The sequence below is a fragment of the Aplysia californica genome, unplaced genomic scaffold (genome assembly GCF_000002075.1).
Source record: "Aplysia californica isolate F4 #8 unplaced genomic scaffold, AplCal3.0 scaffold00573, whole genome shotgun sequence".
Classification (NCBI taxonomy): Eukaryota; Metazoa; Mollusca; class Gastropoda; order Aplysiida; family Aplysiidae; genus Aplysia; species Aplysia californica.
Genome location: NW_004797843.1, coordinates 146,982 through 162,746, shown reverse-complemented (window position 1 = coordinate 162,746; position 15,765 = coordinate 146,982). Strand labels below are relative to the sequence as shown.

Genomic DNA, 15,765 nt, shown 5'->3' with positions numbered 1-15,765 from the left:
TATATATATAGCGCACTCGTGTCGTACATGGCCTCACGCCGAGCGGTAAATAAGAACTGCTCGGTCCAAACCAATCCTCATTATATCTCTGTGCTTAAGGTAACGGCTGAAGAAACCGCGTACATATTATGTACATATATACTGTATACTGCCCCCAACCCGACCCGTAAAATCAGACCCGTGTTTCCGACGTTTGCGCAAACTGAAACTAGTGAAACAGCACGTTTCAATGCAGCACGGGTGAAGGGGCAGAAAGGTACAAACACAGTGGATCGGCCTTTCTTCACACTTTTTCGCCAACTAAAAAAGAATGAGAGGCTCTCCTTGACAAGATTGGACTTTACGTTAAAAAAAAATTTTTATTCTAAAATGATGCCAGACAACACCCAACAATACCATTATGTACACAGTGGGAACGAGCGAAGCGAATGAAATTTAAGGGCAGACCTTGGTTGACCGCAGTCAGTATGGGAAGCGACAGGGACGAAAGGCGAACCCAGTGTGGCGTGTGCAACACTGTTGTTGATTAAAAACAACATTCGCCACAACTAAAAATAAAAAGTAGGAGAGGCGGATACCCCCCAAAAAGGTGCAGAAGGCGAATCCACTGTGTTTGCACGGTTTAGGCCTAGAATCTATACATGTACCGCACCTACACAAATCTGTCTTTACACAGACTAAAGCCTGTGTTCAGGGGGTTGTGAACAATGGAGTAATACAAACCCCACCGCACTACTTAGACACAACATTTTAGTCGTGAACAGATGTGACCGGCCACAAACCGAGTACTGGTACAAGTACAAGTCTGACTAAAGACTGGTTTGAGTTTGAGTTGAGCCAATAAAGAAAATAGAGCAGTCTACCGCACCAAGATAAAACTGCCCAGAAATTTGACGACACGCCGAGTTCCATACACAAGTGTTTTGATGACATGCCGATTTCCTTTCATCAACACTCACATATGCATCTGATCGTTTTGACGCACATCGAGCAAGGACAATCAGCAAATATTTTTTTTTTAATTTATCATGGATGTTGAGGTCAATTAGACTGAAAAAATTAATAAGAGCAGTTCCGTTGAAGGCAAACCTTTACGGTACGATAAAGCTTTGAGAGATTATTCTAACACTAACAGAGATTTAAAAGTAAAATCCAAAATCGTTTGGGTTTTTTTTTTCTTTCTTTCGTCCGATTGAAAACATTAGAGCACATACACATGCTATCTCTGTCACTTCCACTTCCATCATGTTCAAAATGTGTCGTTAATATCAGTCTTAAAACGTTTGAGTCTTACTCTTTCTCTTAGTGCGGTATGGCTCAAGAGGAAACGTTAAATTCTGCGACAAAACGGTCTAAATAAAGACAGATTTGTTTAGGTGCGGTATAGGCCTTACAAAGTTACATTGTGTGTTTGTGAGAGATCGAAAGAAGAGCCCTGTTGCTTTCACACAAAGAATGCTGGGCTGCGTGGGTGGACTGTTTTGAAGCCTCCCCAACGATTAAGAAAAATGGAATCACCAGAAATTGCTACAGTGGAATCCTGTTATAACGAGAGGGAGGGGACCGGTGCGAAATGTCCGTTATAGCAGGATTCTCGTTACAAGGGATCCAGTAATAAATTCAAGGGAAATAGTAAAGTAGGCCTAATCTATGAGTTTGGCGTTCTGTTTATTCCTTTTTGTATTTCCCCTGATGATGATTTTGTTCATCATGATCTCTAGGTCTTACTTGATCAAAAATCGAATCAGGTTTCTTTCTCTAGCACTAGCAATGTTGACAAATCGGCCTTGGCGATCTGAAAGAAGGGGCTCTGGCTCTATGCAGCGTTGTCCCCCACCCCACCGCACACTGTGGTGCGTTGCGTCTGCTCACGCACGTCACACATTCACTCCATCCATCTATCACAGCATTGTGACCTCTCCATCCCGCACCAGAGAAGTGAGAGGCACGGTATGTCTAGATTTAATCTAGACTGCTGGCCTATCATGCGATGCGTTCTGCTTGTGTCTGCACTTGCCACACCCTCCCCACTCATTCGGTCCGGCCTTCATTGTTGGTTCGCGTGGGCTCTCCCACTCTTTGTTTCGCTGGATCACCGACAACTTTCTCAACTGGCAAGGTTTTATAATAATGTTTAATTGGTCTGTGCGCTGTGCACAGCAGCAGCAATATTCCGTTATAAACGACTCGCGTGACGGTCTGATTGCGCAATAGCAGTATTTTATTTACAAAGATAAAGAAGGAGAAAAAACGGGGTTTTAGAATAGTGTCTGTATAACAGACTTCTCGTTGTTTCAGGACTCGTTATAAGTGGACTCCACTGTATTTTTTCAAAAGAAAACTTTCGCATCGACTCAATTGAAGCCAATCTTTTCCAACATTGATGACAATAAGAAATTATCTGTGTTGTCCTAGTTCAACACACGCGGAGTCGACTTATTTAGTCGATAGGGCGTACATGTAGTTCCTTTGTGTTTCTTCCGGCCATTTTGAAATCCCATTCCAATACGGTAATCAATTATTTACATGTAAAAAAAATTTCCAAAAGCTTCAGAGCACTTTCGATCAGCACTAATCTGGAGCAAATAGGCGACAAACATTAGTTAAAAACAAGCAGAACTTGCAGAGGCATGTGTAGGAAAGTGATTATCAAGCAGCTCCCGAGTAGGTGCCATTGGTCATGTGTGCCTCTAGCGCCCAATCCGCTGATGATACAGCTGTGTAAATTTACATTAGTCCAGTTCGATACATAAAATATCAATTTTCAGTGCTCTGTCACGTAGGGCCTTCTTGTATTTTTACAGGAAGGAGGGTCTCCACATAAACAGAGACAGGCTGGGAGAGAACGTGTCTTTGCTGAGCTTTTTGCGAGTCCAAATTTCTTACATGCCTTTGAAAACAGATCAAGTTTTGCATGCCTGATTTACAGCATATTAGCAACAATCAAAGCAATAGAAACGCGGTCGGTTCAAAGTAAATGGAAAAAGGGCAAAAACCACATTTTTTTAAAACCCACAATGTGCATCCTCATTGGTCAGGGCTTGAGTATAGCTTATCAGGGCATCAGGAAAACAAATCATTTATAACTGGAATATAAGAAAGACAGGCACAAACTAAAGAGAGATAGTAAAAAGTAGGACCTCCCGATAGCGCCCTCCAACTTCCCACTCTTGTTAGTCATAGTGTGACATTCCATTATCAGAAACAAAGCATGTCTTACTCTTTTGAAGGAATAGATGCCACACAGCCAAGGTTGGCTCAGACAGGAAGATGAAGGCAGCCCTTCTACTAAATAATCTAAATTGTGTCAAATGGGGCATAGAAAATAAAGACAGGAAGGAAAAGGAGACTACAAAAATGCAGTTTGTCCACAACTGAATCACACAACTTGTGACATTGTTCTTAGTTTTAGTATTTGCAAAAGTTTTACGGCGTTTGCAACTGCATAAGGTCATATGAGCGCCAGAAGATTAGAAGTGTTACAAGAGAGTAACAAACATAAAAAAGAAAGAGGGGAGATAAGGAGGATATATGTTTGATAGGACAGAAGAAGCAAACCACACCAGAGCACCCGCTGACATTGTTCTCATTGAAGGGAAGTGGAAAAGGCTTTTGTTAGATTTCACTCACAAATTAGTAACGTGTGTACATGTAGTACATAATTAAAATTATGTCCAAACTAGTAGGAAGGTTGTTAAAACAAAATCTCAACAAATAAAAGTACTGCACCACCACACAATGGGAACACAAGACAAAAGTGCAGAGCGCATAATTCAGTATCAAACCCAACAAGGTGTTACTTGTAAATGAATAACACTGCTCTGCAGAGAGGATAAAAAACAAACAAACAGGGTTACAGAACACAAGGGCAAGCCAAGGGGCACAAGAGAGAGTAAGTCGAAACACTTTATTCTCAATTCACAATACCAAACAAATCAATCAATCATTCGCTTCCATGCAAAAGAAATAAACTGGATTAACAACATGAAATGAACTATTCTAACTTTAGCATTTCACTCAATAGTAACGTTTCAATAACAACAAGGGAGGACAAAAACTATGTCCTAAAATTTTCCCTCCCACTGAGGGTCATTATCCTGTCTGCATGTGCTTTGAGATGGAGGGGTCTTAAGAAAACGGTCACAGCTTCTGCCTGAAGCCAACGGTAATCAGTAACCAGAATTATCATAAACAGAAAGTGAAAGAATTTCAAACAACTTTATATAACTATTGGCTGACTGCCAAAACTGGAATCCAAAAATCATTATAAACAAAATTCAAAAGCACACAGATTTCCAATCTGCATTCAAATCTTTAAATCTGTAACAAACAAGAATACAACTTTCAAGTGTAAAACCAGATCCAAAGGAAATTAACTAGCAAACTTAACAGTATCAAAAGTGCCATGCAACTTCTACAGTCTCACAAAACAATATCAATGCAGGAAAAAAACAAAACAAAAAAAACCCAAACAAAAATACCATTATTTCAAACATTCCCCAAATAACAAACAGGCCACCCTGTTTTCACTTAGCCACAAAACAAATGATTAGTTTGGATGAAAACCCACACTGAAAAATGCAGTGCAGAGCAGACACCGTTGACGATGGCTGTGTATACACAGGCACCAACATGCAGATAGAACACACGCGCACAACAATCTTACTCGTAAACACACACGCACGCACATGCAGTAAGCATGTCATCATAGTCCAATATCAAGCGGTCCTCCAAATACTGGAACAATCTGTGCTGAAAGTCCATTGCGTTCCCCTATCGACCTCTCCACAAGTGCCCAATCTCCCCCACCTCTCTCTCATCTCTCCCACGCTGGTGGCCAGAGTACAGCCAAGACCTATGCTGTAGAATGGCAGTACGAGACCACACAGACCCAGATTCACACCGGAGACAAGAAGATCCTGAAGATTCTGTAGTATAATTTTGAAGGTCGTCTCAGCTGTGAATTAGGCATCATTCATAACACTCCTTGCCAAGGGCACCCCAGGAAGCCATAAAATTTTACGTCACATTTCTGGTGTAATGCTCTCACCATGTATGTCCACTTACAGCAAGGACATATGGACGAAGCAATGAACCGACCACATTTTTCAGCCAACAAGCTTTCATTATATTCCACAGTTTTGTCTGTCTTCCCAATCGTCCATCACTCTTCAAACGGTAATACAAACACTTGCAACCCAATCAAATAACATGAATACATCGGAGGTCATTTTTCTCCATCATTCAACTTCACCCGTACATAGCACGCTTCAAGAAAAAATATCACATTCAGATGAGGATGCAACGAATTCGCTCATTTTCCACAAACAAAATTCTTAGAAAATAGAACCAACTACGAACACACAGGTTTTATTTGAATAAACTAAAGACCATCAGTACAAGACATTAAGAGGATACTTGTAGAATAAACTCTTTTGATTTATCTCTAAAACCTCAAAACCCTATACATAAAAAAATGCGCAGACAGCATCTGCTTTTAAACAGAAGCATTCAAAAACAACTTTCTATCAAAGAAGTAATTTTTTGTTCTTAACAATATAGAGGCAATAAAATAGTGGGGAGCATACTACTATTCAATGAATGAGTTTCATCAAAACAAACTGTAACGATAAAGCGAGATTTGAGTCATGGGTCAAATTTTCAGCCGGCTCTTGAAAATATTGTACAGCAAACATCTACCTCTGAAGTGCTTACACTTGTGACTTCAGAATAGTTTCTACATGGGGGGTGGGGGGAAATGAAAAATTAGCATCCTTCTATTTTCCTCAACAAATAACAAATTGAGAACTTGAGTGGCAGGCAGTCACAGGGTCGAACAACCCTTATTACCTATCCCATTTTTTATACAGAATTTGTGGCATGGGAACTACAAACACAACGATGCACCAATTGGATCATCTGAGATAGAGCATACAAGGCAAAATGTTCTATAGTAAGAGGGGGAAAAAATTAATGAAAAATTGAATTCAGATTGTAAAATGAAAAACAAAACAAAACCAAACTCCCTTTGAACCTTGGGAGACTACATCTGACTTTTTGTCCCATGATCAAAAGTCAACCTTACTGTTTGACAGGAACGACAAAGTTGAGTATATTATTAGTTTCCACCTTGGACTTGCAATCATGACAGCATGACTCCAAAATTCTCACCACCCAAAGAGAGAGAGAGAGAGAGATTTGGCTTATGTCCAAAGGAAAAACAAAATTCAAATAAACTTAAAGTGAGCATTGGACAAAAACATTCCAATCAAAACCAAGTAAAAACCCAACAAAACACGAGTAGAAAAAAATGCCCTCAAAACTTATCTTATCAAAAATTGGAACCTGGCAAGGAATCGCCAAAAAAAAAGAAAAAAAAAAAAGAAAGAGCACTAAGAAAAACAAAAATCCCACCAGAACAGTGCTAACCCCAAGGAGTGTGGAGAGTCCAACTTGGACAAATATCTCCACATGGGTCTGCACGTTAAAAATTAAAACAAACAAACAAACAAACAAAAAAAAAAAGGTGAAAAGAATATTAACAAAGAGGGAAAGTCGAGGGGCTTTTTGAAAAACAAGCAGAAAGAAAAGTCGAGCAAAAGACTAGAGGAAAGAGAAAAAGTAATTATGAGTGTTTCATGGGAGTAGAGGAGATGGGGAGGGAGGGAGAGGGAGAGAGAGAGAGAGAGAGAGAGAGAGAGAGAGAGAGAGAGAGAGAGAGAGAGAGAGAGAGAGAGAGAGAGAGAGAAAACCAATGTAGAAGCCCACAGTAAAAAAAAATAATAATAATAATAATTTTTTAAGAAGAAAAATGGTGTAGAAGGACTAAAGAGTTCACAACAGTCCATCATATAATATGTTCTTTTGGCCTAATCATATCGTATCTATACACACTGGCAGATGTAGTGTACGAGACAAAGCTCTGAGTATATTACATTCAGTCTCGTACATAGTGCTGTCTGCCATAGTCATAGACAGGAAATGATGCAGCACTGGGTTACTTGGAGAAATCTTTTTTCATTCCCGATCCAGATCTTGCCAGCACATCCTTCTTCACCTGAGGACTAAGAAGAAAAACATTACTGCAGCAGATGTTACTCATCCCAGCACTAGTCACACAGTACAGGATTAGTTAAACAGTTTTAGTGAGAATTTAGCAGCACTTGCCAACAAGGTTAAACAAGAGTGGAAGATTATAAGTGTTACTGATACTGGAGTGTAACATACAAACAATAAGGACAATAGATGTATGATAGGTTAGAAGAGCAAACTTAACACAAGAGCACCTAACAACCACCCACAAGTAGTAAGAGTTTAGTGGCATTTGCAACACAAATAGGATATACGAGTGTCAAAGAGTGTCTGATCTCGACCTCAGCAAAGCCCAATTTCCGACCCAAAGCGCAATGGCAATGGGCAATTAGCATGGCTAAATGAGCGCATACTAAAAGTGTTTTATGGAATATCAAATGTATACAAACTTTTTTTGACATTAAGGTCAATTCATTGCACAAAAAATGTCACTGTAGTGATGGCATTAAAAGGTGAAATCATTAAAAAAAACACTCATTACTTTTTCTTGTTTATGCCGTTACATGCCACCAAGAAAGCAGGGCTCACCAAAAGCCCAGCTTTGTGCTGCTGTTCAAAGATTCACTTCTCATGAAATAACTTAAAAAACTAAAGATGCAATCCTCATCAAATAAACAAGATAGCACACCACAACGACAAAAACTGGGGTACACAGCGGATAATCAATTATCTAATCATGTTCATTTGACTGTATAGGAGTTTTTGTTTTATTTTATGCTTTTAAAAAATTTTAAATCCAAATGAGAGAGACATCCAATATGCATACGGAACATGATAGGTGGAGATCATGAGGCAAGGCTGCCAACCCATCTCCATGGTTTTTAGTAATGACCATGAAGAAAATTAGTAATTTCCCATAAAAATTAGTAATAGTGCTCTCATTTTAAAATTACTATTTTACAACGAACAAAAATATGTCTTAATTACCTGGCCGATCGATAAAATCTATTTTTAGACTGCTTGGGTCTCAGCAGCGTGGCAGCCATACTTCTACTTGTGTACGATTTTATTGAGAGCAAGGCTAACTCGCACGAAGTGGGCCAGCTGTTCCTTTTTTAGGGAGGGGCGGGGATTGATTTAGAGGCGGTTTTCCAACTATAGGCGGACGATTTACAAGACTGCAGTAAGACTTCTAAAATTTAAAAAAAGAGCCAAAAACGTTTTTTAATTGGCCAAAAATCGTAATAAATCGCCTTACCATCGGAATTTCGTAGTGAGGCTACAAAATTGTAATGATTACGAAAAAATCGATCGGAATGGTTGGCAGCCCTGCGATGGTGACAATACCTTCTGACTATGACTTGTAAGCCCTTCAATAAGTTTCAACATTAATCTACAGCTACCCACCCAGCAGCATGCTTTAGTAATCATCAAATAAAAACAAAAACAGCCCGGCAAAAAAAATGAAATAAGACCAGGGATAGTCTTGTTCCCTGGGGCGTCGAGGATAGAGGCTATAGGTTCAAGGATGAACAAAATGGAAACAAAGGTGGGATGAAAGAGGACTTGGCGGGCTTGTCATAGTTGAGTTCTGGGCCGGGACAGTTATTGGCTGTCCGCTTGACTCATGCAAAAACAAAACACACTGACAGGATGCATCATAAGCCTTCGACCCCGATTGCGTATCACTTCAAACTATGCTGCGCGAAACAGGTGACTGTTCCAAATGAGATGGTTTTTTAAAATTCTCTCATTGACAAAGGCCATCACTCACGACGCAAAAGCACAAGAAGTTTATAACACCTTTGTCAAAATAATGTTTGCTTTTCTCTTCGCTTTGTCACAACTAATGCTTTTAAAAGGCAAAGTGGTATGCCTAAATGACTATAAGAGCTCTGTGCACAGAGGGTGTAAAAGTTAGACAGTTGCACGTGATGTACCGATGAAGAAAGCGTTGTGGCTTACCCATCACCTCCAGGGTGAATGTCTTTGGCCCTGGCCACAAGGACTTTGAGAGCATCCAGCGCGGCCATGTCCCGGGAGGACTCCAGGGAGGTGTTGCTGCCGTGGAAGCTCTGGGGGTTCTCACTGCCTATAGTGATGCGAGTAATGTGCTCCGTGCCACTTGTGCGCTTCTGAAACATGATATCGTTTGTGTCAGATTTAAGGAATAAAGAGAAGGGAGCAATGTCATTCAATTTCAAATTCAAGTCAATAGCCATAGATCTAACTTGTTTGATTTAGGACAAAAGCCGAAAAAAGAAAAATCTCTGTTCTGAGACAAGCTTTGTTGCTTCCCTTGAATCTCAGACACAGGCGATGTCATAACACTTTTCACGTGTCCCTCGAAGAACCGAGGCCGGTCCCGATGAATTCGAGTTATCCGTGTTACATCGTAGATGCACATATTTGACAGTTTTGAGAGCTCGTATTTCACCAAGTTTCAGAAGCTAAAAAAAAAAAAAAAGACTCTTGGTCTTGTAAACAGTCCAAGCAGTAAAAGTAAACACTTATAAAATGTTATCCAAGTGTAGAACTCATCAACATTCGGATTCGCATTTTTATTTGTAATATTTCTATGGCGTATAGTAGGTCGGCCGTCATCAGCCGCAGCACCACAGAAGCCACCCTGACGGCTGATCATTGGCTGTCATGACACCTGGAGGGTTAAGGCTCATTTTAACATTTTCTTTACTACATTCAACTCTGATGGCAAGGGTTTTTACTATATGAGCCGTGTGAAGGCAAAATGTGAAGTCGATCTTTTTCTCTGGACCCAGCACCTCTTCTTCTTTACAAGTCTCAATGGTTACGTTGAACTTTAGATGAGCTGATCTTTTTTCACTTCCAGGACATCAACTCACCCATAGTCGATTGTATTTTGAAAGAACTTTTGTTTCGCATGAAAAGGAAATTTAAAACAGCAGCTAACTAAACACAAAATTCAAAGATAACGATTCCCTTATTTTCAGAGGAAACAAACAGAGAACTAACCTTAGTGAAGTCATCAATCTCCAGTTGACAGTCCATTGCCTTACATAGTTCTCTGAGCTGTATCTCCGGCCGCAGATTTGGCTTCAAGATACTGGCAAGATTGACTAGAGACTCTTTGGACGCTGTGTGCTGATTCCCTGATGTCAGGAGGGCAATTATAAAGTTTCAGTAAGTTTTATATCACAACATAACCTCACACCCAATCTTGCTTCCCACTAGACTTGCTACTGGTATTCAAATTAAGATATTTAAGTATTTAAATCCAAACCATTTCAAAAGTATGGCTCTCAAGAATTTCTGATTAGTCTGGATTTGCTCCTTACATACAAGCATCTCTGTCGCAAATGGCTCTCTTGTTTGCTCTACCGCGCCCACGCTCCCTCTCAGAGAAGGCAGGCCCGTGCCCAGAGCTCGACTTACACAAAGAAAACAGGGCAAGAATGAACTCGAAGCTGGTTGGGTCTTCAACTTGGTTATTCAAATCAGGTAATAGAAGTGGACGTCCAGGCATACATTTGGGTTTTCATCCAGCACTAGTCAATACTTAGCTCCAAAAATAATTTCAAAGAGACATATTAACCCAGGTAAATAGACCCCAGTGCCGGGGGAAATCTCGTCAACCAAGGCTGCTCAGGGGTGACCCCACTGTACCTTCCATAACTTTTTTATTTATGAATATTTCCTCATGAATTTCTGCATACATTCTACATTGAACTATATTTCTATAGATATGATTTTGGGGGGATTTCATTGAGAGACACATGGAGAAATGTTGGGGAGTTGGTAACATGATGCCAAAAATAATATAGACCTGCATGTGAGCCTCAATCAGATTGTCTGAAAATTTTGCCCCCCCCCCCCCTATATTAGAGCTTTTGTCAATTTTGTGGGTGTCATAAGGAAGGACTTCTGAGTAACGAGCGACCACCCCAACAAACACTATAAAGAAGAGACCTAACTCTAACCCTACCCCAAAAAAGAACCTGAAACGGGCCTCATGTAGATATAGGCCTACGCAAGTCGGGACCACCTTATCCAAGTAGTGCCTCGTAATCTAAATAAATCTAGATTCTAGATATTGTAGAACAAGTGAATAGGAATAGGCCTTGAACTAGAAATCCGCATCCGATTCTGAACAGAGGGACTCAGCTGAGTCTAGATTCTAAATAAATAAATAATTCACGCACCTGATGAAATGCTTTTTAGCAACATTAATATTACAGCACAACCTATGATAGGGTTTGACACAATAGAATTAGAATATGAATCTTCCATTGAGGTCTATAATGATCTATATAAATCTAGATCTAGATTCTAGTAAGTGAGTCGGACTTGAATGAATCCACATGATCTGAACAATCAGTAAACAAACGAAATTCAAAATGGCCGCTCGAGCACGAAACTGAAAGTAGATAATTTAGGCCGTCGTCCTTTTTCTTATTTGCATTTCTACTCAGGTTCCGACAATTATGTCGGAAACGCCGACGTCGGCACAAAAACGAAAGTGCTGACGGGAGAAAAAGGGGGCGCTGGCAGTTGGCCAGGCCTCGCACTTCGCACATTGACTAGGCCCTTATACAGGTGGGCCTAGCGATAGCATCGGCCGGCTCGCGATTGTTGGATTTCAGACGATAGTCGGCAAACATGCAGGTCTATAATAGGGTTTGATACAATAACACAATAGAATTGGAATATGAATCCTCCATATAGATCTAGTAATCTAAATATATCTAGATCTTGTAAAACAAGTGAATAGGAATAGGCCTTGAACTAGAAATCCGCACCCGATTCTGAACAGAGGGACTCAGCCGAGTCTAGATTCTAAATAAATAAATAAATCACGCACCTGATGAAATGCTTTTTACCAACATTAATATCACAGCAAAACCTATGATAGGGTTTGACACAATAGAACTGGAATATGAATCCTCCATTGAGGTCTATAATGATCTATATAAATCTAGATCTAGATTCTATTAGAACAAGTGAGTCGGACTTGAATGAACCCACACGATCTGAACAATTGAATTAGTCAACAAACGAAATTCAAAATGGCAGTTCAAGCACAAAACTGAGAGTAGATAATTTAGGTCGTCCTCCTTTTTCGTATTCGCATTTCTACTCAGGTTCCAACAATTATGTCGGAAACGCAGACGCCGGCAGGAAAACGAAAGTGCCGACAAAGCCGACGGGAGAAAAAGAGGGAGCTGGCAGTCGGCCAGGTCTCGCACTACGCACATTGATTGATACAGGTGGGTCTAGTGATAGCATCGGCCTGCTCGCGGGTCGGGTCGCGATTGTCGGATTTCAGACAATTGTCGGCAAACATGCAGGTCTAATAACACCACCAAACAACATAAACACACATAAAATAATCATATTGTGATGATGTGCTTTTAAAAAAAACTTTTGTCACAGGATTTCAAAAGCATGGGCCACAATGGATTGCAACAAAGACACACATACTATTCTTAGAGAAAACTCACCAGAAGATGATGCACTTGACTTAGACGGCAGGTGAAGCAGACCAGGCACTCTTTGCTGATTGGAGCCAGAGCTGACTTTATCATCTCCATCTGTAAACAGCAGGAAAAATTACATTGATGTAACTCAGTATGATTTGTTGTGTCAACTAAACTGCAAACTTTTGATGAAACTACTGTCATATCATTTATACTTGGCTCTTTTGACCCCAGGCTAGGCCAAATCGGATCAAATGGGATACAGCATCTGAGCAGACAAATAGAGATACTCAGGGTAAAAAATTTATCTCACGATAATTAAACTCACATCTTCCTGGAATAGCAGAGTACCAGAGATCCACTCAACCTGCTAGTTAGCCATGAGAAAAAATGCACATTTATAATGAAAGCACACCACTACATAGACGATTCAAAGAATGGTCCCCAAAAAGGCAAGACGTACCACCTTTTTTCAGATAAGACAACAAAAGTTTACGAGAAAACACGACACATCAGAGACAAGAGGCATTCGGGTCACGATTGATCAAAATAGTAATATTTGAATATATTCATATATGAGCTTCTGAAGAGGTATCAGTGATAAAAAGGAAGAGCAAATAAGGCATCACACAATTAAAATACCAGAAGGAAGTGGGGCAACTATACTAATCTGGTGAAAATGAATCAAGATATTTACCACCAGGAGAATCTCCGCCAACAAAGGTCACCTTCTTGTCACCGTTAGTCTGACCAGCCTAGAGAGAAAGAGAAAAGAAACATTTAACTCAAAATAAAGGCCAAAGTTTTTTTTTATGTGCGTGTGCCTGACAAAAGGGGCATTATTAATTTTAAAAATCAAGAGATAAATAGTCTCAAATAAGTTTTCTGAATAAGCAGGTCATTAACTTTCTTCAGATATCTTGAAAGCTTCCTATAAAACCTATCCTAGTCTATCATACTGAATATAAACTTACTCTCTTTATGTTTAAATCATTTTAAACATTTATTTTTACTCATTAATGCAACTCATTTCTTTTTGTATTTCAACAGTGTTATAATTTGATTTGCTTTTTTTCTAACTCACTTGAGCCTGAGCTTTTTTTCACCCAACAACTATTGAAGCCTGACAATTTTGGGGTATATTGAATCGTTAACTTTAAAAAATTGTGATAGCTATTATAATAAAATAATGCTACAAAAGAAAAAGAAAACTGCAACTAATTAGCCTAAATGGTTTTCAGTTTTGCAATATTTTTTAATGTCTGGGGTTATGCAATTTTTTTTATATACCCAATTTGTAATAAAATCATGTAACAAAAAATAACTGTCCTGCATGCAATGTTCATGTGACTTCTTCTGCGTTGCAGAACATTTTCTGAGTAATTCAGAAATCACATACAAGCAGTTACCTTTAACTTATGAACGTAGAGTTTGGTGTGAAAGCATGAAATCGACTCTCAGTTGGGAGTACATAATGCATTTTGCAAAGTATCCTGTTGCTATAGTTCTGTCTGAAGTCTATACTAATATATTACTGTCCTTTTCTCACCTTGTTGTATTGTTACACTTGCAACTAACAGGTGTCCAAGTCACAAGGCATTTTTAGAGAAATCTGCTTTTGAAAGTCATTTTACGCTCAAAATTTCAACCAAAAAAGTTTCACTCTTTAAAAGAAATTCCAGAAAAATGGAAGAAAATATATATAAAAATATCAGTCAGTCACCTATAACTATTTCTACTAAATTGATATTTGTAAAAAAAATTAACATTATGCCTTTTGGTGTTCAAAATTCTAGGATTTTCCCAAGTATTATATAATTTCAATATGGCCGTCAGTATTACATAACATATTGTGGTTGAAATTTTAACAAAGGTTTTGAATTATTTCCTGGAGGGTACTGCATATTATGCAAAAGTTTGTTTGAATGAAAAGATGCATTTATAACAACTAAAGCTTTTGTGAGTAGCTGGACCCCTTAAACATTTCAAACATGTTTCATTTATGTGTTTGAGAGGCTATCTCCACTCTAAAAACGACAGCGGCTTTGTTTCCTTTCACAGAGCTTCTACTGCAATGCAGGGGTGTCTGACTTAGTTTGTTGCAGTTAAAAAAGTATTGCACTTAACGTTACCAAATTTTTAACAGAACGAAACAAATGGGTCAACTGTTGGCTTGCCGCTTCCCATAGCATGTTACAAAAAAACAACAACACAGGAGATATCAACAGCTAAACTGTATCCCGTAAATACACTGGATCCCATCAATGGGCTGGAGGCGTGTCCCGTAAAACATGGGAATAGGCTCAAGTGAGTTAAAAGATTTCTTAAATATTTTTCGCTTTTCTCAAAAACATGTTCACTTAATTAACCCTAGATCAGATCTAAAAATAACTTGTATGTCAATATACAGGTACCTCAAGGCATTACTGTACTGGCTCTCATAACAAATGGACAGGCAGACTGGAGAGCAGTAGAAGGTGGAACCCTTCAAATGTGGGAACAATAGCTAACAGTCTGAACAAACAAACAAAAAAATATCTAACCTCTCCAGTAGAGGGGTTTTTGAAAGAGGATTTTGTAGGTTGGGGACTGGGCTTGGTGTAGCCGAGCAGCTGCAACATGGCTTCTGCTGCTGCTCTCTTGGCCAGTTTCTTGTTGGGTCCAGAGCCAGGACACGTCTTGTCCTCAACCTCAACCTGAGAGAGAACGGAGAGACAATCAGTGCACATGGCATGATTGTACACGAAAAATTGATTGGTTTTAACTCCAAAAAGATAGTACCAGAGATGCCAACCACAGAAAACCGAAATGAGTATTGGGAAATTTGAAAATGTGTATTTTCAGGGGAAAATGTGTATTCCCCACGACCGACCGACCAACTAGTAATAGTAAAATGTTAAGGGGGTCAAGCAATATTTCCTGAAAAAAAATTACTAGCTCACCAGCTTGAAAAAGGGAGCACACACACGTTCAATATACATGTATCCAGTCAACAACATGTCAGTGTTCAGTGTCGTACTGGGGTCTTGTTTGACTTAAATATTTCAGTCTATTATACCGGTAATATTTTCCTCTCATTATTATATAAAAAATAAATCCTGCTTTGAGAGTTCGGAAGGGCCTAAAACAAAAATTTCGACAACCAAGAACCAGTCTGGGTGTCATGATTCATATTATGAACTGACAGACTCAAAATATTGCTCAAACTCAGAGAAAAGCGATAACTTGAAAGACTCAAGTAGACCCATGCACTGTGAGAGTTGTAATAACTGTGGTA

At 39.3% G+C, this 15,765-nt stretch overlaps 1 protein-coding gene across 1 annotated transcript in view; it reads right to left on the bottom strand.

Moving 5' to 3' along the window:
* Positions 1–3,896: 3,896 nt before the first annotated feature.
* The window catches only part of LOC100533450 (neuron-specific staufen), a 43,627-nt gene continuing 31,758 nt past the window's right edge, over positions 3,897–15,765 (bottom strand). The window contains 6 exon segments of the mRNA NM_001204727.1: positions 3,897–7,064; positions 8,998–9,167; positions 10,027–10,163; positions 12,513–12,602; positions 13,186–13,243; positions 15,032–15,184. Of these exon segments, the coding sequence (NP_001191656.1) occupies positions 6,998–7,064; positions 8,998–9,167; positions 10,027–10,163; positions 12,513–12,602; positions 13,186–13,243; positions 15,032–15,184 (675 nt within the window). The 3' untranslated portion in view covers positions 3,897–6,997.